Source organism: Haliaeetus albicilla, chromosome 8 (genome assembly GCF_947461875.1).
Source record: "Haliaeetus albicilla chromosome 8, bHalAlb1.1, whole genome shotgun sequence".
NCBI classification, from domain to species: domain Eukaryota; kingdom Metazoa; phylum Chordata; class Aves; order Accipitriformes; family Accipitridae; genus Haliaeetus; species Haliaeetus albicilla.
Genome location: NC_091490.1, coordinates 24,940,480 through 24,963,772, shown reverse-complemented (window position 1 = coordinate 24,963,772; position 23,293 = coordinate 24,940,480). Strand labels below are relative to the sequence as shown.

The window sequence follows — 23,293 nt, the reverse complement described above, 5'->3', positions numbered from 1 at the left end:
ATTTGGGGATTGTTTTATTGTTGATGCTGATGGGAATTTTTTTTAAAACGTGTCAGTTGTATACAAGAAGTTAAAAAATTAAAAAGTTAACACCAAAGGAAATAATTTTACACTGTGCAACAGTATTGCTACCTCATTCTTTTTGATTTTAGATATATATAACATATTGGAACTGCACTGTACTGCTTTTCAGAAGAAAAGTTTAAATTATTTGGAACAATTAGCTATGTGTTTACATAAAGTTAACTATGTTTGCATCAAAAAATGTTTATTAATGAAAGCTATTATACAAGAAACATCAAAGAGAAATTCGTCATACAGAAATGTACACTATATGTGACAGATGGAAAAGTGCATGCAGATTTTTCTCATTTAAAAAAAAAGAATTCAGAAACAATAGTACTAATGTTACTGGATTTTGATTCCTATGATCTTGAATGATTGAAAAGTTCTCTTTGAATTTACAAAAATCCATTTAACAGATATGACTAGTACACATTAGCAAGCAAGTGGAATGAATGCATTCAGATTTTATTTTACAAGTACTTGTGCTTGACAAATGTGATTCTTTTTAAAGAAAAGTTTTCTTCGAATATGGGCTGGGTAGGTTGCTGCCAGGTTGCTCTGGTTTTATACATAGTTTCTCTAAATTTGTTTTTAATACCACACAATTTGTTGAAGCCTTCAGTTCTGTTAACTAGACACCATAAAATAACATATGTTTTGTTAACATTCAGGAAATGACATCAAGTCTTTTATTTTTATTTTTTGGCTCAATAGATTTTTAAATGTATGATTATCATAACCTAATATTGTCTTTGTCTTCACTGCAGTGGATTTCCGATCAAACTTTTCCCCTTCTTTTAATACTTTAGGGAATTTTCAAACGTCGGGATGTTTGGCTGTAATGCCCCATGATTTGTTCTCCCTGAAAGAAATCATAGTGACAATTTATTAAACTACAGAGCAACCTGGCTTTTCGGGGTCTGCAATTCTAATTTGTGTTCAATATACCTAGCATTAAATCTTGATTCATTTCATCATATTATTTAGGTTATATTTGTCATGCAATTACTTTAGCTGCTAGTTTTCTGGCTTTTTTAGAAGTCTAAGACAGGGTTTCAATATCAAATCAGTGGGGCATTACTTTGTATGTTCAAAAAAGGAGGTTAAAGGCTAAAATCTAAATTGCACCAGCAGTAGCATATACATTGAATATGAAGAAATTGAAAACCTAAGAAGGAACAATATTTTAAAATATTTAAAAGGCTGTGTTTCCATGTTTAATACCAATTGTTCACAGGTACCGTAAAAGCAAAGAGACGCACTGGTACATGTAGACTTTAAATTAAAAAAAAATAAAAAACAAAACAAAAAAAACCCCAAACAAAAACAAAAAACTGATGGGAAATAAAACTCCTTAGATTCAAAATGGTTTATTCACACAAATTTAATAGGATATATCACAATTGTTTGGTCCATAAATATTTAGGGGAAATAGTTTCTATACAATGCATTTATCAATAAACAAAGAAACATGGACAATTTTGCTAGACCACTTACTGTACTATAAACACGAAGCTCAATATATAAGATTATTGGATTTATCAACTATATCTGAAAGAGTGCACAACTGCTTTCTATGACATGTTTGTCCCCTCTAACAGGATACACCATAAAAAGAGTTTCAGAAATAAGAGGTAAAACAGTACAAAACTAGTGAGGTGTCAAAAGGGCTTAAAACAGTTAATTTAACAAACAACACATATATCCTGATTTTTCACAAACTTACTCCCAAGGTATATCATAAGGCACATAGTAGAACTGAGTTTTAATTAGTCTACTTAATAAAGTAGATCTCTAGTACCATATATTGTTCTGTCAAAGAACAAAATTTATAAGTATCAATATTTTTACCTGTAAAAGTGTATTAATAAAGATCTCAGCCTTACCAAGGTCGTTTGGTCTGGTTAGTGGTAAATGCCCATAAGGTAATAGAAACAGGAAAAGTCAAGATTTAATATCCGTAGAAGATGATAACCATACTTGCTAAATATATAATGGCAAACACACCTTTCTTCTATTACAGTGTTAACATCTCTTCCATCATCTTTTTTTAAAAATAAGCTACTTTTCTGTGCTAATTTTCTAAAAACCCTGAGCAAAAATTACAATAATGCACTTTAATGTGGGCAGTGAACTGTCAATATGTAACCACACATTTATACAGCCAAAAAGGACACCTTTAAAATATATTAAATAGCCACTTCGACCACCAAAAAAGAGATTTGATGGTGTCTAAAAAGTGGGGTATATGTGCAAAGTTATTCTTAACAATCCACTAAAAGCAAGACATAGATCTTGACTGGTTTTTGTTCGTTTTTGTTTCTGAGACTCTCCACAATCTAATTGGTGTTCAACTACAATAAAAGGATACAAATGAACATTCACCACTGCCCAGACCATTCAGACTTTTAGCTTAAATAAAATTAAAAAAAAGAAAGATCACTATTGTAAACTAAGAAATGTATTCAGATCAGCATCCACAAGGCTTCTGAGTTTATCTGCTTTAAAATTATTTGCTGCCAATTCCCATTTTTGTAAGAATTTTTGCTAACATTTTTTCTTTTATACAAAGTTTAAAAAGTTAAACTATATGTTAGAGATACTAATGAACTAAAGATTTTAAGTTCATGTGTTAAAGTATCTAATACAATCTCAGGAATCATCTAAAGTAAATGAAAATAGTAATGAATAAATTGTACTGAAATTGTTTTCCTTAAACATCTTAATAAATTATATTTTGCTTATTTCCATTTTCCCTGAAAAAAAGTATGATTTATCAAAAACTCATTTTAACAGTACACGTGCATACATCTTCTTCAAAATTGTTTTTGTGCTCTCTAAGGTAGTTGGGCAACCTCCTGTTTGCTTTAATTGTACAGTATCAAGGCCATGTAGTGAACCACGCTTTTTTTTTTTTTTTTTTTCATTCCAAATCAGAGCTGCTTGACAGACAAAAATGAAAAACCCTCCCTATGTGATATTTCAGATCAGTAAGACTCCTTACTTGAGTTGTTATTCTGCTGTTATTACTTTAATAATATCCTTATAGGAGTGAGCTCATTCTGGAGGGTGTTTCCCAGATCTTGCCTCCTTAATTTACAGGACACAAATCTGGAGACCAACAGCCTGATCCTGCCATCCTCACCTACATGCACTCTCACCACTGGGTCTCTCTCTCCAAGCCCTCCATCCAGGCATAGCTTTCAGTGGTGGCCAAGGACATCCCAGCTGGATGAAGAACTGCCAACTGACAGAGGAATGTTTAGCTATCCCAGTGAGACTCCCCAGTGCTCAGGGAGGATCAGGCTTGTGACTAATGCATTAGAAAGAAGCACTGGCACTTCCAGTCTGACTATTTCAATGATTAGTTTAATTCATGGTGTATTTATTTTTCAGCATTTAAAAAGTAAATCATACAAAACCTTTAGATGCATTATTAAAAAAATATGAAATTTGGGGTTCTTAAGTGCTGTAAGTGAACATACAATCCTGAAGCAGCATTATTTTGGCTATAATTAAACTTATTTTTATCTGGTTATCAAGGAGGGAAAAGAATCTCTTTTTTTTTTGGTGGTAGTAATCATTTTTTTCAAGGTTCTGGAAATAAGTAACATACAATTTTAAGAGGCACTTATTAGAATGATTCATAACCTTCTCTTCAGTTATTTGAGGAATTTAAAAAATTTGAGTACAATTTAACAACAATAAATGTTCATTTATTATAGCAACATATTACTTCAAACTCATTTGCCAAGTGGCTGCAGATGCTACACATCAAGCTGTTTATTTTCCCAAATATTTTGTGGGTTTGTTATTTAAAAAAAAGGCTTGAAAATAATAATAATAATAATAATAATAATAATAAAGAAGAAGAGTAAGAATTAAAAAAAAAAAAACTGAAATGTTAGAAAAGGTTCGTTAAGGTAGTTTGTGAGGGGCTCCCGGATTCGTGGCTGTCCAAGTTAGAGGTCACTGATGTCACTACAGTGATAGTGGGATTGGTCAGGTCTGTTAAAGTGGTCGCAGTGCCGGGTGGAGTGAGTGCGCCGCTGTCTGCTGAGGGCGGTGCCGGAAGTGAGGTGCCATCAGCTTTATCGACACCCCCATTCTCCTGCCGCAAAAGGTTCCTTCTGAATTTGGCTCTTGCGTTTTGAAACCAAACCTGCAAACCAATCCCAATTGATTTCTTTACCGATGCTTGTTTAGTTTTGCTTATTTTTGTCTTTGTTCTTGCTTTTAAGTCATCTTTTGATGTTCATTTTTGCGTGGCAAATCGCCTAAGTCACTCTATAGCTTCACTTGCTACTGGTGGTACTGACTCTTTCACAGGCGGGACCTTGTGTACACGGTCCAGTGCTACAGATGCTCACCAGAGCGTTGCAGCCCAGTGTGCAGATCTCATAGAGCAGCCTTAAGAAAAATCTGCTCACGCACTCACCCAAGGAAAGCAACATTCATGATGGCCACGTAGTATATTCTTGGGTTGGGTAGGTTTGGAGTCAAGACACATGATAAAGATTGAGGCAAAGGGTGAATGAGCAGATTTTTGCAAAGGCTGAAAGTTTGCCTTGATCATTTTAAAAGACTGAAGAGGAAGGAGGGGTAATTACACCATCCCTATCAGATTGTTGATATGGGTCACCTAGTCTTTCTGTTCTGTAAGGTTCACTGAAAATGTTTTAGGTGACATGTGACACGGACAAGGAATTGCTGCTAATAGTTTCTCCTTCTACCTCGATTGCTACCTTTCTTTGGCACTTTGCATATAATACATACCTCGCTTTAACTTTGCTGAGCTAGCACACACTGTATAGGGATTTTTTTTAATGTAATTTGCTAGGCTGTCCTTCACAGGGAAGTGACTTTGTACTATGTAGGCCCTTAATGATAACAGTTGCCTAACAGGCATTTAGAGAGGGAGCTGGCTGGTCCTGGAGGATCATATTGCTTAAAGCTTGCTTCCTACATATCAGGGGATCTGCTCACTGAGAGGCCACATTAACTACTTCAGGGGACCCCAAGGCTTTACCCAGTGTCCATAGAATTAGTAGATTTGCTACCTCTACCCTTAATAAGGTCACCACAGAGAGACTACAGATCCCAGGATATCTACTGGGTTGGTAGACTCTGGAGACGGTTTCCTCATGTTGAGAATGCAACTAATTACAAATCACATTTTAGTATTTGGCTGCCTTGGGGTGGTAGGGCATACATTCAGCACTCCTGCCATGTAATACCATACCCCTCTGCACACCCACTAGGGACACACCTAGCAAAAGTATTTCTACATATATCGCTATCGTTACACATAAGGGAAATGCTATTGACTGGCAGGGGTAGGGGAAAATTCTGCCAAGCCTGTGATGTGGCTTCTTACCTGCAGAACTCTCTTGGTCAGGCCTGTTTTCTGGGCAAGCTGCTTGAGGTCCTTGGCATCTGGGTTGTGGTTGATAGCAAAGTAGGACTTCATGGTACGAAGCTGGTGGTGTTTGAAGGAGGTGCGCATGCGCTTTGTCTTCTGGGATGGGGGATAAGGCTGCTGGTCTCTGTCCAGGTGATCTGCCTCGTTCTCATTACAACCTGTTCAATAAACAAAATGAAACAAGGAGTTAGTGGCCATGCATCATGTAGGATAAATGAATCAAGGCAAAAATCTTGAGTCACATGCTGTTTGGAGGGAAGGAAACAAGCAAGAAAGGAAGGAAGGAAGGTCTAAGATGGTGCAAGGATAAGTACAGATGTGGTAATTAAATGAGACAAAAAAGATCCAGAAGATGACCTTTTCCTGTTCTTAGAACATGCTATGTCCCCCGGGCCTGTACCTACTAAGGGGAAACTTAGAAAGTTCTCTCTCCTATGGCATTTATTTTCAAACAAGTCTTTTCCCTGTGGTAATGGTTTTGCTTTGGGCGTTCAAAGAGTCATTTGAAATCTCATTCAGATTTTGAAACCTCACTCATTGAAACACTCTTAGCTTCAGAGAAGAATAAAGGTCAAACCAGTATTTTGAATGTTCCTGAGCTTTTCTCCCAAATCACAAGCACCTATAAAAAGAGATGTACAGCAGGAAAGTTTGTTATGACAGTTCATCAAGAAAGCATAAAATCTGGAGGTTTTTGCTGATAAAATAAATGTTTTTGGACTCTGCCTAGGAGTTTATATGAACTGCTCAAAGACCTTCTTCTGTAAAACATGTCTAGAAAGCAGTTGCATGAAGGCTTGATTCAGTCTCTCACTCCCAATCAGCAGTAGCTCTTAGTTGGTACTGATCTAGGATGTTTCTATAAGCAACCAACTAGTGGCTCAAAACTTTAAAAGAGCTTCCCCGTTTTCCCTGATTCAGGATTTTCAAAATGTCTATGAAAGATGAATTTGTTTCAGATTACACTTTTATGGATATGAATTGTACACGAGAGTTGCAACTGTTTGGGGACCATGGCATCATTACTTCATATTGGGAAAAGAAATAACAGTATTGGCAAAAAAAAAAAAAGAGACATCTATATTTTTCTTTTCAGCTTAAAAAAAAATGAGTTACCAGTTTGTAGGATCTCATTGTATAAAGATAGCTCAGTCACACAAGAGAAAATTAATGGTGTCATCATAGCAGGGAATATTAATTAAAGAACAGCTAATTAAAAATGTTTCAGAATGTCTGCAAACTAGACCAAGTTTCATTAGTTGCTCATCTGAATTTTTGAACAGCTTTCCAACAGTTATTGGATTATTTACTAGGCCTAGTTGATCCCTTTCTCAAAAAAAAAAAAAAAAGAGAGAGAGAGAGAGCAAGAAGGAGAAAGAGGGGAAGCACACAGTACAGAGAGACTGATGTTGACAGTGCTAAAAACAGAGGCAAAGCAACTTGTAACCAGGAGACAATAAAAAGCTTCTTGAAGGTGTGTTCTCTTTTGAATTATAAGACAAGTCAACATGAACAGATGCTGGTAAGACAGCACTTTGACAGAAAATCAGGTGAATATTTAATTATAGCTAGATTTGCTCCTGGTCTTGGTAAGAAACAAACTTTCAAACAAAGTAAACTGACACTTCTGAAAATACCAGGAGTTGGAAGTTGCCGTAAAAACAAATTTCAGGCCAGATTTGGATTGTATTTACTACTTGTTTTCACAAGCAATGACGCTGCATTCAGTCAAACTACATGGGCCATAACTTATGAGCCGACATAAATCAGAATACCAGAATTCAGTCCACAGGTTTTACTTCAGAGTTGCAAGTTGTTTGTTCATGTTGTTTTCCTTGGGTCACTCAGGTTTACAGCAGCAACATGAACTTCCTGGGGCTCCTCTGTCCTGCTTACTGCCTTTGTTTCTGTGATCTACTTTATTTTGGCTTTTATTTTCAAGAGAAAATGGGAAGAGGCTTCCAAGCATCCTCAGACAATCCTAGTTTATACAATGATTAGCTCACTCTCTATTTTATGTGGGTGAAACAGCGTTATGTGGTTTGGCCACATCACAGAACAGAGTTTTACGTTATCGCCTGGAGGACTAAGGGGAAGCAAAAAATCGGGCAAGACATTATTGCTCATTTTTTTGCAGCGGGATTGGGGGATTGTTTAATTTTGCTTTAGAAAGAGCTAGAACAGTTTGCTTTTTGTTGCCAAGAATACTTCAAGTGAACTCTTCATAGTTTTTCACACACACACACATATATAAAATGAAATAAAGTAAACAGCTCTGTGAGCAACAGCTGTGTAAAATATTTTCCTAGGGAAATCTTCTTCACCATCTCATTTCTATATCCTGTAGGCTGTAAGTCAGTGCAGTTTCCCTCAAAATACATATTAATTCTATGATATAAGAGGTAATATAGAGAAAGCCTTGAATGTTTTAAGTACTTTTGAATAGTTTCTTCCATTTTTCACATTAATTCCAGACAGCTCGCAAGTATGAATGGCTTTTACCTCATAACATTTTGAGTTATTTATTGTTGTGTTTCCACTTTACAACCGAGGAGTTGAGAAACAGAATTTAAACTACTAAACAAAATACAGAATAGAAAAGCTGTTGTAGATCCGGCAGCAGAATCTGATTTTCCATTCTGGCCCAGTGCTCAGCTCCCCTGAAACAAAACGTGCGTGCAAATCTGAACCGGGTACCAACGGATTGCTTGTGAATAGGCATATTTTTACGCTCAGCTGGCGAAGTTTTTCGCTTAATCAGAGTTAGTGCACTGCTTTGTTTTTAAAGGTCGCAGTCGTTTTCCAGTAATGGCTTGCCATATCGATGTGGACACCCTAGGGTACGACTATTTCGGTGGGACACCGGTTCGGTTTACTGGGGAAGTTAAACTCGCGGTTCTCACGGAACTCTGAGTGACAGGAGTAAACTTGCGATGTAACCTGGAAGTTGTCTGCTCAGAGGCGGAGCGCTGCCTCCCGGCTGGGGTGTCCGTTAGCGCAGATAGGTGACGGGCGGGTCAGGGCCGTGGCTCTGCCCCTCGGTTCCCTGTCCGAGCCGGGGAGGCCCCGCGGCACCCGGGCCGGGAGGGGAGAAGCGCGGCGGCTCCGCGCACCCCCGCCGGTTGGCCAGCCCGGCCCACGGTGGGCGGCTGGCGCCGCGGCTGCCCGCCGGCCCGCCGTGCAAGAGGGCAGCGCGTACCGGGACGAGTGCCCGGGCGAAAGGGGCCCGCCTGCGGGCTGCGGGCTAGGTGATGGGCTGGTGCTCCAGATCCTACCCGTGTCCCGCTTCTCCCTCTGAAGGCGGCAGTCGTGTATCCGACACTGAATTTTCTGTGGACTGGTTGCCCTTTGTAAATGATTACATGCAAGAGCCGTTACTGAATCATGGGGCAGCAAGCGAAGAATGCATGTGGGAAAGTGGCTGCCAATTATCTAGAGAGGGTATTGTTGGTTTGTTTTTTTTTTTTCTTTCAAGAAGCGATTTCATCTATTGCAACTCATTTCGTAACTGTTAGAGATTCGTTTGCCTCCCCCTGGATCTGGGGCGCAGAGGGTCAATGGGCTGGAGTCGTTTGCACCGGATGCACAGTTTGGCTGCAAACAGTATTTTCTCGAGCCCATGTGTCAACCCTGGACATTGCTAGATAATATCTTAATTAATAAAAAAAAAATAAAAATCACAGCCCTAACAGATCAAATTTCTCAGCCATCTAGCCTAAGTCCAAAGCATCAGATTCGAGCGTTTGTTTGTTTGTTTTTTCTCCCCGTTGCCCGGAGGATTCTGTGAGATGTCAATGCAGTGAGCTGTATTTTCATAATGGGTAGTGCATTTCCATCTCATTTCAAGTCAGTGGTACCTCTTATATGCACCTTTGTTGCAAAGAAGGAGAGTTTTAAAACTAGCACACAAAAACTGACGGTGTTTGCAAATTATGTGTCTCTTGAGCCCTGACGTAAAGTTTAAGGGGTGTTTTATCATATCCACAACTTTTCATCTTTCCCTAATTTCTGGTCCTAATTCTAATGATAAACTGTCCCTAGAAATATTTCCATTTAGGGACCTGGGGGATTTGGGTGATGGTGTGCGGATCAGAGATAGCATAAACCGAAGAGCGGGTGTACGGGAAACCCACCATTCAAAGCCGGCACTGAATGAATCCTGGCTGCGCTACAGGTTCCCTTTTCTTTAGCAGCTTTCAGGACTGATTGGAAACCACTCCGTAGCCAGGGATTCCAATGTCATCTTCAATTAACAAGGAACAATTAGCGCAGTGATTACCCTGGCTCCAAGGTCTACGCATCAGAGGAGATGAAATAGCCTTGCACAGCTACCCAGTTCCCAGCTAAAGCCCGTTTCAGAAGCAGCCCCAGAGGAGGTGCCGGGGGAGGGATGGAGGGGGCTTGTGAGGGGGCAGTGGAGGATTGCTTATGAATCTCAATGGTGGCGGGTTGAACTTGGGTGGAGGGGAGAGAGCTCTGGGCCGAAATCGGTGCAGTTTTCTCGACCTGCCTTTGTTGGAAGGAGAGGCCCTGACCCCTCTCCCGGCTCCCCGGTGGGGCCAGCGGTTCGCGTGGCTCCGCTGCTGCCCAGACCGGAGCCCCCTGCTCCCTGCCCCGGCCGGAACAGCTCACCACTTCACAGGGAAACACCTCGCACCACTCTTGCTTCCCACACCCTTCCTTCCTAGTTACCGTCCATGGGGAGCTTCAGTTCCGCCAAAATAATTTTTGGAGTCGGTAACTTGTTAATTCGGATTTATCCTTACTGCTTTTGCCTTCCATCTAATGAAACACCGCTTGAACTGCTTGATCATACCTGAAACTCCTTCATCTCTGGCCCCTAACACTGTGTCTTTAGGCTTGGGTACTTAAGTGACTGGAGTTAGGGAAGAAATTTAATATGGGGCCACACTTGTTCTTTTGCTACCGTTGAGAGAGCAGAAACCATTCTCCTTAATTACATTTGTTAGGGCTTAGTTACAGGGAACAACATTTATTCATTGGCCTCTTGTACAGTTTGATCGTTTATGTCCCAGCAAAACAGGATTATTTAGCCTGAAGAATTAATGACTATAAATTGAATATCTATACTGAGTTATGTGCTACTGCATTAGCATTGTAGGAGCCATATACTATAACTTTTATTCTATTTTTTTTTCCTGATCCATTTAGTTACTTCTAATTTGAGGTCGAACTGGTGAAGTACTTTTTGCTAATAAAATACAAATAATGATAACAGTATCTCTCAGGTTCCTATAGAGAAAGAACGCTGTGGTTTGGGGGTTTTTTTTGTCCTTTTCCTTTTTTTTTCTTTTTTTTTGTCTTTACCCTGGGAAGTGGCTAAGTTTGGGTGTTTGACATTAATAAGCAAAGACAGCCTTTGAGGAGGGCTGCTGTTAGCTTTCCTGCAAACGCTCCAACCCTCAGAGGGCTGTTTGTTTGATTTTCCAATGGTTAAGCAAGATTTGGCCTGGCTGAGTTACTCATGCACTGCCTAGCTGAGGGGAAGCCCGAGAACGCTCTTGTCGGAGGAGCAGGAAGGAGGTTCGGCATGTGTTTCCCACCTGAGTTGTAGCTGACGATGTCCACTCCCAAGGCAGGGCTCTTTCGTTTCCTGGGCCTCCCCTTCTGGACTGTGCCAGTGCCGTTGAAGTAAGGCAGGGCCAGCCCTCCGCTCTTGGCAGCCAGCTCGGTGTAGCTCAGCTGAGGGGGATATTCTCCTTGCAAAAGGGACTCGAAGTGGGCCCTGCAGTAAACCAGGTTGTCCTTCATGCCAAAGTGATCGCCTGTGGTCAAAGTCTTGTTGCAGGTGGTGCAGGTGAAGCAGCTCAGGTGGTAAACCGACTCCCTGGCTCTCATAACCATTTCAGAGGCTGAGATCCCAAGGTGGCAGCGGGCACATCTCTGCACGGAGAACCTTCTGAAGGAAACAGAGAAGTGGGTATCAACCAGAAAGGTAAAGGCAGACCTTGCCCCAGTGCCACCCACCTTCCCTCCCGGCTACGGGAGGTCGGCAGGGAGCCTGTCCCCGCCAGTGTCGCGCCCGCCCTGGCCCTAGGACGGCCCTCGTTGCCGGCTGTGGCCCCTGGCCCGCCTGGTGTTGGTGCTCGGGCTTGTCGGGAAGGCACCGGGATCCCAGGGTAAACGCCTTGCACCTTCTACCAAGCCGACCTTTTCACTTAAGACTTCTGCAAAAGCCCTCCCGCTGCCCGTGCGCATGAAGAAAGGTGGACCGTGGGGGTGGGGGGAATCGGTCCCCGCTCTCCTGGCATTGGTGTAAAGACGAGAAGGGCCGCGGGGAGCTGAACCCCGGGAAAGCTGAAACGCACGGATAAACAGTGCTGGCTCCCGGGGCCCGGCCGTCTGGCACCCCCCGCGGGACAGCCGCGGGGCTGGGCAGGGGGGTGGCGGGCTCCGCCGCGGAACGCCGCCCCTCCCGCCGCGCCAGCCCCGGGGCCCGCTCCCCGGCCCGCGAGAAAACCGGCAAGCTACGGGCAGAGGGAAACTTTGGTTGGGTCTTACGCTGGTATTTACGGAGTGATACCGCAGAGCAGCGGGAGACCCGAGGTCTTCTCCTGTTTGTGAACCGCCACACATGCTCAGTCGGCGTGTGCCCGGTCGATCCGTTCAGTTTTTAAACGTGCGAGACTTTTCGGATGGGACACATTTACAGGATTAAGGAATGGCTGACTGCGAAAAGCTACCTTTGAAAGCCCATGCAGAGAAAAGAGCGTTTCGGTTCATAATGCCTTTTGCGGGGATATGCTTTTGAACCCATGGGGACTGATTGCTGTACCTGTAGTAATCCTCCTTGCAGTAAATACTGCCGTCCTTGGCAAAGCAGGTGAGTTCTGACTCCAAAGCCAGTTTACATTCACAGCACTTAAGACACCTGAGGTGCCATTGTTTGTCAACAGCCAGCAGGTAATATCTGTCTGAGATCTTCCCTCCACAACCAGCACACAAAGCAGGCTTCTCGGGGCTCATTGGGGGCATGTTCTGCAAAACAACCACACCACAAGGGGATGAGACAGGGAGAGAAAGACAGGCAGGCAGGCCAGGCTGGGGACGGGGTCCTGCGCAGGGGCCGGGGTCCTGCGTAGGGGGCCGGGGCTTGTGCAAAGAGCTGGCTCTCTGGGACCAAACTCTGCTCCCGGCGGGAAGTTTGAGGGGGGACTGGGACCATCCCCGCTAGGAACGTATCTACCACGATTCAGCTTTCGTGTTTATCCCATTAAACCTCTCCTAACGATCTAATGTCATTTCAATATGTGAAGGCAACTGATTAGGCCTCAGTAAGAAAAGCAGAGCCTGTTCTTTTCTGAGGTCCCGAAGTTGAAGTCTCTAGCTTCCTCATTACTTTGGCTTTTTAATCTTAGAGTGCTCCACAAGAACGGCATTTTAAAGTAGGAAAATACCGGTTTGCTGCATCAAAAGTTTATGGCAGAGGGTGCAGGCTTGCACCGATTTTCCGGTAAATTTTCACCCGTGCTTAAACCAGCCAAAACCCCGTCTCTGAAGAAACCCAGGCCATTTAAAACAGAAGTAAGAGAAAGGAGACAGGTGGATGGTGTAAAGAGCAGTGAGCACGAATGCTCACCACCCCAGCCAGGGATGTGGACAGAAAGGTGGCACGGGCTGGTTTCAGCTAAAACTAGCATCTTTTCATCAGCAAACTTCTGCAAGTTCCCATTAATCTGCTCCCCACAAGGAGTGTCGCTCAGGACAAAGGGAAATGGAGGGACGGCGGAGACAAAAGCTCTGCCGTGAAACCTGGGGCAGCGTTTGCTGATAAAGTAACGGGGAAAAAAATCCCGAACATCTTGTTCTAAACTTGCAACTGTTTTAAAGTGGCAACTCCGCATTCATTTTCCAATCTGAAGTTGTGTTCCTCACCCTCTTTTTTTGCAGCAATTGAAAAGGCAAGCTGAATTTACATCGCAAATCCTCATACAACAAAGCAGGGGTTTATTTAAGAGAAGGGGGGAAGGACCCTGTGGCTCAAAGCCTTAAAGCAGTTTTCCAGGCCGTTACTTTGTGTGCAGAGCCTTGTGCGCTATCAGCGGAAGCCCTACAAGTTGGAGAAAGGGAGATCTCGCTTTGCACAAAACACAGCGTGAGACTCGGTTTCTCCGCCATCCGTTAGTACATGTCTGAAGACTTTGGTCCTTTGACTAAGGAAAGAGGAGATGTTACTGCTAAGCAAAGTAGTTGGCGGGCATAACATTCAGAGAGAGCGGTGCCTCTTTGTATCAATCCCAGACTTCAGACCAAAAACGCTTACGAAAAGTAAGCAGTCGCAGTTTGCGGTTTAATTTAGGAGGAGCCAGGAGTGCAAAAAAAGTAAAGTACACCTCAGAAACTCCAGCTGCAGCCCTGCTCAGATGGGGCAGAGTGGCCGCAGTGAGCCGAGCAGGGGCAAAAGGCTGCTTCCCTGTGAGGACTGAAAAAACATCCCTGTTACTATGTAAAATACTTTCCCCCATACTCCAGAGAGCACATGCAACGACATCGATTAGAAAAATGTATAACTGAGCCTGGCCAGCACAGCACCCAGCATTGTGGGTGTGTTTACAGGGAGCCTCGGAAGGGTTTCTACAAGTAAGGGGTGGCAGGGAAGGGACAGGGGGAAGCAGCGTCTTTCTCTTCCCCAATGCCAGGGTCTGTCCCGGTGCGGGTCCATGCTGGCAGGGATTCCCTTTCAAAGAGTGCCAGCTCCTTTCTTACCGTCTCTCGGCCGTTCATCTGTCCCCCTTTGGCCAGGCGGGACTCGGTCTTGGTTCGCCTCTCCATCTCCTCCATGATTCCTTGGATATGGCCTCCGGAGATCCCGTGGAAAAGCATGGCTGGGGGACGGAAAGGACAAGTATTTTCTTCTGCTCTGCACCCCACTATTTCCATATACAGACCCCAGAGTCTTTAGATCATCCAAAACGTTTACACCGAGGCGCACAGCGCAGGGAGGGAGGTTGCAATAGGAGCTTCTCTTTGCACAAGCACCGAGGGCTTCCTGAAGATGTGCAGAAAACAAACAAGGGGGAGAAAATGTAATAATAATTAATTTTAAAAATAAAATAATAAAAGCGAACTAAAGGATCTGTTACTGTTCTGGAGAGCTGGGGCTCCTGACTGGAGAGACTTGGACCTGGGGCAGTAGAATTGGTCGGGAAAGGATATAGTTTTGAATACAAAGAAAGCAAAAAGAAGTGCTATTTTCAGCAGTCCCTGGTTGCTTTAAAGTTCCCAGTGCCTGTAGGTTGGATTTGGGACTGCTGCTTTCCGGAGCTCTGTCCAATTTGTTAAGAGACTAGAGCCAGCCCATTTTTGATAATTTAGTAGGAGGAGTTCTCTCCCTTGAGCTGCCACTGATTTTTATTCAGACAACAAAGACCTGTCATACTCCTCTCAACCCCTAGTGATGGGCAAGCAGTGACAAACATTAGTCGGGGCTGTGGGTGGGGTGGGGTTTATTACCTCCCCCAAACACGGAGTCCCGGGAGTTGGCGGCGACGGCGCCTGGCGAGGGGCAGGGTGGCCCGGGGGCCCCGCTCCCCCCGGGGCCGCTCCGCTCCGCGCTGGGGGAAGCTCCGTTCCGAGGCCCCTCGGGCTGGCACGGCCGCCCCTGGCTCCGCGGCGGGAAGGGGAGCGGGAGGAGAAGCGCAGTTGTGGGGCAGCCGGGGCGGGACGGAGTAGGCAGACCGCTCCCCGCGCCCCGGGCCCGGGCGGCCGCGGAGGGGGGCGGTTAGGCGGGACGGCGGGCGGGGGCTTCGGAGGCAGGAGGGCACGGTGTCGCCCGCCCAGGTCCCGGCCGGATCGAGGGCTTACCGGGGCTCTAGCAGCCCTGCTGCCCCCGGGAGCAGCAACCCCGCAGGACCCCCGCCCGTACCCGCAATAGGACCTCCGGCACCCTCCGCGGGCGGCCTGCGGGGCCAGCCTCGGCCGCCGACGGGGGGACGGGCGCGGAGAGGAGCGGTCCGGGGATGCTCTCGCGGGGCTCTCTCCCCTCGCCCACTCCCCGGCTGCGGGCTGCCAGCGATCGTTGTATGCAGGGGACTGGACGATGCACTCCTTCCCGGCTAATCTCTCTCTCTCTCTGCTCCCCCTCCCCTCCTTTTCCCTTTTTCCTACTTACTTTTCACACCACTCTTCCTTGCCTTTCCCTGGAACAGCTGCCGGCTGTTTCCTGACACCTCGATCCCTACTGAAGGATCTTCCTGGCGGCAGTTCTGCGCTCCCTGTTCCCTGGGGGACGCTCCACACCAAACCCTAGGGCGACTAGTGAAAGAAGTACCCCAGCCCCCACTTCCTTCCAAAGCATCCCAGAGACATCCTCAGGGGCTCCTCGAGTCACCTCTTCCATGTAACCCAAGATTCAGGCAGCCAGTTTCCTCCCTTCTCTTTCCCCCTAAGTAGCTAAAATTAATGTTATTTGCAGATTGAATGTTGCTACATTCCTCCGAGTGCCAGAATACAGCTCATAAAACACAATTTCACACAAAGATGAAGTCAATCAAGTGAAATAAGCCGGGATTTTTTTTCTCTGTTGGCACACTAGACCCTGGACAGCAGGGCTGCTATTTACTGTAAGTAATGTAATTAGCCCTTTTGGATGGAAATCAGTGTGATGTGTGTGTGTGTGTGTGTGTGTGTTTTAATAAGAGTAATAGCTATAAAACCGACGAGACTCAAAGGGGTAAGGGAATCTCCCTTAAAACGGGTAGATCCCTCCACAAGCCGTAGTCTCCTGCAGAGCACTCCCAGTCGGGGGGTGGGGGTGGGGGGGAGAAAAAGAAGAAAAAACCTGCGTGTGGGGAAGGAGGAGGGAGAGGTAGGGTTTCCTTGGAGAAAACAAGTCAACTAGCACAACAAGCCATCAGGAAAAAATAAACAAGGTGATTCAATCCGGGATTCGGGAGCTGTTTGCTCGGGATCCCCCTCCTTCCCGTCGTCCCCCTGCGGTGTCCCGACTGCTCCGGGAGACGGGCGAAGTTGCTTCCCTCTCACCCCAAACCCCGCCGGGGGAGCGGAGTATAGCCGGCAGCCCACGCGGGGCTGCGCGGCCCAGGCGAGCAGGCGAGCCCCGTGGCGGGGACGGCGGCTTTGCCGAGGGCCGCGAAGCCGCCTGTGGGGGGAAGGAGCCAGCGCGGAGGCTCGGGAGGGAGGCGGCGGGGGGGGTAACCCCTCTGCAGGGGGGTTTGCTCCCCGCACACCCTGCACCCGCGAGTTGCCACAGGCGTGCGCCTACCTGGCGTGGGTGATTGCAGTGGTGGCTGTCGACAGAGGTGAAAAAATCTCACCTAGAGACGAGTTCATTTCTAATAGTTGCAATATAATCTTTCCACTCTACTAGCAGTCAGGGTTTGGTTTTTTTTCCTTTGAAAGAGATGTTCCTTTATTCCCGTCCAGATATTTCGTCAGGGGTAACTCACCCCGCCTCAGTTTCGCCTTGCGTCTGCTCTCTTGGAAATGGTCTGCATTTCCCACGGCGCCCGTGGGGCCAAGGGTAGCCCGCGTGTGCCAGGCGGAGATACCCGTCGAAACCCGCCCGCCCGCCCTCTTTGCGCGGCCCGGGCAGCCCCTGCGGACCCCCCTCGGGAGAGCCGCCGCTGCCGTCCCGCCGGGTCCGGGTGCCTACCGGGCTGAGGATGGTCAAACTCATCGCGCCCGCGCCGGGGGGGGCTGTCAGTACCCCCCGCCCCGAGCGGGCTGTGCCCTCGGTTCGGGCGCGCCGGCCGCGGGCACCACTCGCCTCTCCTCCCGCTTGTCTGACGTTTGCTGTCTCGGGTTCCCCACAGTATTATCTGCAGGTGCAGTGGCAAAGCGTCGGTCCAAGCCAGAGACACCCAAAATATTGTCTGTTAAATTCCCATTTCTACCTTAGCTCGACGGCGCCGTTAGGAATAATTGGACAGACTCATAACAAAACTCAGAAATGACTAAACCTCCTCCGGTTGGGCACACTTAATTAATTAGAGGGTCCTTTCTTTCTGCTCCATCAGGTACGGTTAAGGATACGCTGCTAGCTACTGCTGCTCCAGTAAAGGAGGCCAGGACTTTCCAAGGCGTTTTCTGATTAACATCCTAATGTTGGCAGACCACTTCTTACCTAAAGGGACACTAAAAGTTTGTTGCTAGCATCCAACGTGACTTCTCCGCCTGTAGGAGATCAAGGTGAATCTATTTCAATGTTCCTGAGACCTCACTCCTCGCTGCAAATTGAAGCTCCGCTGCTCTAAGGCAGGCTGGTAGCGAGAGGTTGCCATTATAGCACGAGGGTCTCGGTACAGTTTTGCTGGTTTGCTCGGGGAGGGGAGAGAAAAGCTCACAAAGAACACGACAGGGAATCTAAAATCCAAATCTACCAGTTTATCCCTTATGAATCCATCTGCATTAGCACTGCGCCCCTGAACGTAGTTTCTCATTGCAGGGTGCTTTTATCTCCTTTCGCCGCAGCATTTTGGGAAGGATATCTGACGTGCAATATTCAGAACATGTTAGTAACATGACAGGCGCTCTCAGGTTTTTCCTTTCTGTTAGGCTATGCCCAGACTCCCCAAGCTAAGGAGGATGAGAGGGAATGCATCGCTACTGAGATTTCCACAGGTAAAATGTTTGCCCGCGCGCCTCCGCTGCCCAAACCAGGCTGCCGCGCTCCCACAGCCTCCCCGCGCCTGGGCTGCAGCCCTTGCCAGGCGCTCGCTGGAGCCGTTTCCACCTTCGTAATTAGCATGTGCCCTGGACAGATTTCAGCATGCGGGCACTGGGATCCGCTTTGCTAGAGAGCCCTTATTCTTCCTGGCCACGGGCTACCGTCTAAAGCCTATTACAGCGTGAACGATCTTGTGTTCAGTTCTGAGGATTTAGGACAAGGTCTACATGCAAATTAATAATTGACCAACAATAATTAGAAGAAAGGGGAGGGTATTCAGGCGTGGAAGTGGGGGGGTTGGGGAGGGGAGAGGAGGGGAAGTTCTTTAAGCAGAGATGGTTTGAATTTAGTCTGTCCTAGAGGAGGCCATTGCACGTCCCGGGCTGCAGGCGCAGGGCACTGCCCGGAGCGCAGCGCCGGGTCAGCCGCCTCCCGCCGCACAAGGGCAGCAAAACTTCACACCGTCTCCGTCAGGTACCTGAACTTTTCAAGACACTTCCAGTTTAATCATTTCCAGCAATTTAAAGCGCGTAGTAATAACAGCAACAGGATTACGATCCTGTTGCCCGCAAGTCGGGTGGTTAAAGCCAGGTCTATTTTTAAATCCTGACGCTACTTTCTGTTCTACGAGCTTGTGGTACAGTACAGTGCTATTAATGAACAACCTCGTCTCTTTGTGAAGTCCGCGTCTAGTGAGAGCAATCTAGACACAAAGAAGGAAAACCTGAATAGAGTTACATCTCTCGGCGGTGGCATCAAATGTGGCTAATGTCGTTTTCAGCATTTAAATGGATTGCGTTTTTTAAAAAAGCCCGACATTGTTTAGAATGCCACTTTGGTGTCAGAAACAACATATTTTACCATCACCGTCTTTCTCCTGCCTCGACTCCTCTCGAGTGTACCGTAGACCAACTTTCGGATTGTGGTTTTAGAGAAATGGAGAAAGCCGATGCCTCGCAGCCCGGACTCGGGCACCAGCCCCTCTCTGCCCGCGCCAGGCTGCACGGTGGCTGGCGGTGCGAGTAACACAAGCGCAGGGTATATTTAACCGTAAACACCATCGAATTAAAAATCCCAAACCTCCAACGTGCTTGTACCTCCCGGTAATCTGAAAACATGTAAATTAAACCAGGTATTCATTTGCTTAAGGAGATGATATTTAAATAATAAACAATTAACTGCTTTGCATAGTAGTCCCAGACACATATCTCCATAGCCAAGCGCTGTGACCGACCACAAACAAGTGATCACACAGCCAGAAGAAAGCAGGAGAGGCAGATTATTGTCTAACACGAAACTGTTCACCGCCAAGGACCCCAGCATTGTTAGCTTCTTAGTTGTCTGATATTAACAGTAATCGTATTTGCACTCCGGTTGTAATTAAGCCATTGGAAATTATCATATTTTGCTGCTTTTGAAAAGGACTCCCTTACAGCCTAGATTCACAGACAAGGTGAAAGGAGCCATCCCATAAAAAATAAAAAAAAGAAGAAGAAGAAGAAAAAAAGAAAAATATTTTTAAAAAGAAAGAAAAAAAAACCCCTACAGTCTCGCTCTCTCTTTTTTTTTTTTTTTTTTTTTGAGCTGAATGGCTCAGTCTTCCCAGGCTGCTATTTTTTCTAGATTAAAACACAGATGCACCAAATGTTGTCTGTGAATACACCTGGGGAAACGACCATTCTGTGTTGTTTAAAAAAAAACCACCACGCCAAAGAAACACCCCTCAAATTACATTCGTGAGGTCTAAATAGCTGCATTGCTAGCAAAGACTCATGCAGGAGCTTACCTTGAGACCTTAGAAGGTTCTTCCAAAATTGTACCCTCCTTAATGAGCGATGAGGGATGGGTTTTGGATCGAGAAGAGACGCAGTGATCTAGCCAGTAGATGGAGGTTGTTCCTTGTTCCTAGCAGAGGATCCCTATGTTAATTAAAATAAACAAGCTGCTTCGTGGAAAGATTTCCTCCCCCATCCCCCCTCTACATAGCCTCTGATATGGAATTGACGCGAATTTCTAACCTCTGACCTCTCACCAACGTACACTTATACCTGTCTTTTATTTTCTGTTTGTTTCGAAATATTTTCCAAAACAAAATAAATAAATAAAGAAGAGAAGAATGAATGAAAGCAAAAATAAATCCCACCTCTCAATTTTGGCTGGTTTGTTGGATTTTCTTGATTAGCTGTCTCAGCTCCTCAGTAATCAGTTGAGGTGTTAATGGGGAGTTGGTTGTAAATAAAACTAATAAAGCAAAGAACATATTAGGAAATTAAAAAAAAGGCGAGGACTGAGAGGCTGCTAAAAATATTGTAGCGAGCTGAGCGTTTCCCCATCATGTCGTTTTTTTCGTTCTGTGCTTATTCACAGCTGAGCAGCAAACCCCGTGTTGTTGCCATCTCTCCACATTTTTTTTTTTCATATCCCACTGAACCAGCCATGGACTGCATCAACCCTTCCCACTTTCATAAAAAGCCTCTCAAATGGAGTCGCTAAACAGCAAACTTCAGCCTGATCTGATGTGATATGATATACGGATTCATGGAGCAACATCGCTTTGCCAAACCCGATGAAACTGTGAGTTGTCATGCAATACTACGCAGTCAAACCTGGGATAATTGTAAAAGTGAACCCAATTTAACCCATTAGAATAAAATCAGATGCCAAGATGAATCGGAATCATGGCTTCTTAGGTGACAGGACTGATGACAATTGATCCACCGGCTCAAAACAATAGAAAAATATAGGGTCGGGAGTCATTTCTCATACTCGGAGTCTCCCTCCTCGCGGGGGGGGGTGTGCACGGAGCCGGCGGCGAGGCAGGAGCCGGCTCCCGGCCGGGCTCCGGAGGGGGCTGTGGCCGCGCCTCTCGCCGGCTCTGACGGAGCGGCGCTGGCAGCAAGGGGCTCACTGCGAGGACTCTGCGGCCGGGGAGCTGTTTTGGAGCAGGAACACGAGAGGACTGACTTCTCGCTTTGGCTTTGTTTGCCTGTTTCTCTTAACGTCTGTGACAGTTTCAGTTCTTCTCCCCTGAGCCGTGTGACCCTTAGGTCTACGTGGCCAGCGTGGTAATCTATTAAAAAAAAAAAAAAAAGCAAGCAAGCGAGGGATGCTAATCTTCCTTGGAGTTTGTCAGGGAGCGGACACCCGGCGGCGTGCGGAGGAAGCAGGGCTCTGCTCCCCGCCAAGCCGTGCAGCGGAGGGTGGGGGGCCGGCCGTGCGCCCCGGGGCAGGGCGGCCGGGTCCCGCTCTGCGTCGGCTCTGCCAGCCGCCGGAGCTGCCAGCAAGCCGCTGCCGGCAGGGAGGGAGCTCGGCAGCAGCCGGGTAACGGCACGGGGAGCCGCTCTCCCCGTCTCGGCCGGCGGGGGGAGGCCCCCGCGGCAGCACCGCGCCCGCCCTCCGGCGGGCAGGGCGTGGGGAGCCCGGGGCCCCGCGGCGGCTTCGGGTCCGCGGTCACTATGAACGTGCTGCAGAGAGCACAGCCCACCTAAGAGCAGCTCGCCTGGAGAAACCAGCCAGGGAGATGTCGAGCGCGGGCGGGGAGAGTACTTCTGGCGGAGAGCTTAAAAGCCGAGGTATCTCCCTGCAGGGTTTGGGGCAGGTGACCGTGAGCTCTGAGCACGCAGAGTTTGCTTTGCCGGCTCTGGGGCCGTGCAAGTCCGTCTTGCTCCCACGGTCTGGATGGCGAGAACTTTTAAAGTAAGGTTTTCATTAAATCCGCTGGCGACCGAGAAGGTTAAAGCCATCCCGGGCAAAAGCGGGAGCAGCCCTCGGGCAGGATTAGCTGCACCCGTCAGTCTGTGCCTGCGCTGGGAAGCGACTGACCACGCAGGGAGAGAGAGGTGCCTTCATGGGACTTGCTCTCTTAATCTCCCCGAGATAGCAACCGCCATCTGTGCCAAGGTACAATAATAAGAATTAATATTATCATAATCACCACCACGGTTGTTATTGCTGCGGCTTTGAGGGAGAGTGCCGGGCCGTTGCCGGGGCCCTGGGAGAAGCCCAGCCTGGGCCGGCCCCGGCCCCGGCCCCGGTCCCGGTCCAGCTGGACGGCGGAGCCGGCGGCGGCCGCAGCCGCGGGCTCTTCCCCGCTCCTCCGCTTGCTCTCTAAAGCGCCTAAAATTTTTTCTTCCCCCAATTACTGGCGCTCTAATGGGAGCAGGAGGCAGAGGAATATGCAGGGCTTATAATAAGCCACCTGCTGCGTCGCGCCTAACTAATGTTATGCTTTATTTCATTATTACTGCCGCGGCGGCGACATAACCGAACCTTGCATTACAAATTCCCCACCTAGTACGACAGCAGGGAGGGGGAAGCGGTGGCTGGTGGCCGTTCAGTGACAGGGACCGATGCTCAGTTCCTGCGCACGGAGCCGGGACCCACTGGTGGTACCTGGCCTTGGGGCTGGGTTCAGCCCGCAGCTTTGGGGTGCACAGCTCACGGGGTGCGTTTGTAGATGTCGCTCCCTGCAATGACCCCCCTCTCCATCTATTTGCATGCACACGCGAAGCTATATAAACAGCAGTAATAGCCTCATACGTTAAATCACTATTTGTTAGCACAGCTATTCCAAGTCATTTCAGATATTTGGACTCAGTCTGTTCAATGTAGCTTCAACCTACTGGCTTGCCAGACGACGTGTTCATGTGGACCCAGTTGCTAAAACAATGAAAACAGTCTTTAGCTCTAAACTGTGCTACTCTCCCATCTGACGGATGTTAATACACAAACGAAATCCATTTGGATGTTTTTTGTTACCAGAAGGCTGCGCTGACGTTCAAATGATCTAAATCTTAGCATCTGGAAGCCTGTACGAGCATCTTTTTGGAATAGGTTTCAAGACATTTCGTTCAACCAAAGCTGAGGAAGGATCAGAATGGGACACCAAGCAACTGACAATAGTTTCCCGTCTAAATGAAACTGGCTGCTTCACTTGAAAGTACACAAATGAAAAAATGCCTTTCCATTTACTACAGCCCCTCCGGGTAACCCCACACGCTCCCACCCAAAGTCCGTCTCGGAGCTGCTGTGTAGCATCAGGATGTCCCCAAGGCCACCGCCTGCAAGTCCCCCCGCTGGCAGAGCGCTCCGCGGGGAGCGGGGAGAGGAGACCAGCTCCATTCAGACACTCGCTGGGCTTGGGCTTCGCTCAGGGT

The 23,293-nt window shown here is 47.0% G+C and overlaps 1 protein-coding gene across 1 annotated transcript; it reads right to left on the bottom strand.

The window, feature by feature from the left end:
* Positions 1 to 1,435: 1,435 nt before the first annotated feature.
* Positions 1,436 to 15,863, bottom strand: LHX9 (LIM homeobox 9). Its single transcript, XM_069789375.1, is given in 7 exon segments — positions 1,436 to 4,228; positions 5,444 to 5,646; positions 11,053 to 11,408; positions 12,285 to 12,487; positions 14,216 to 14,334; positions 15,621 to 15,797; positions 15,800 to 15,863. Coding segments are annotated over 7 exon segments (1,365 nt in total). The 5' UTR covers positions 15,849 to 15,863; the 3' UTR covers positions 1,436 to 3,970.
* Between the last annotated feature and the right edge of the window lie 7,430 nt (positions 15,864 to 23,293).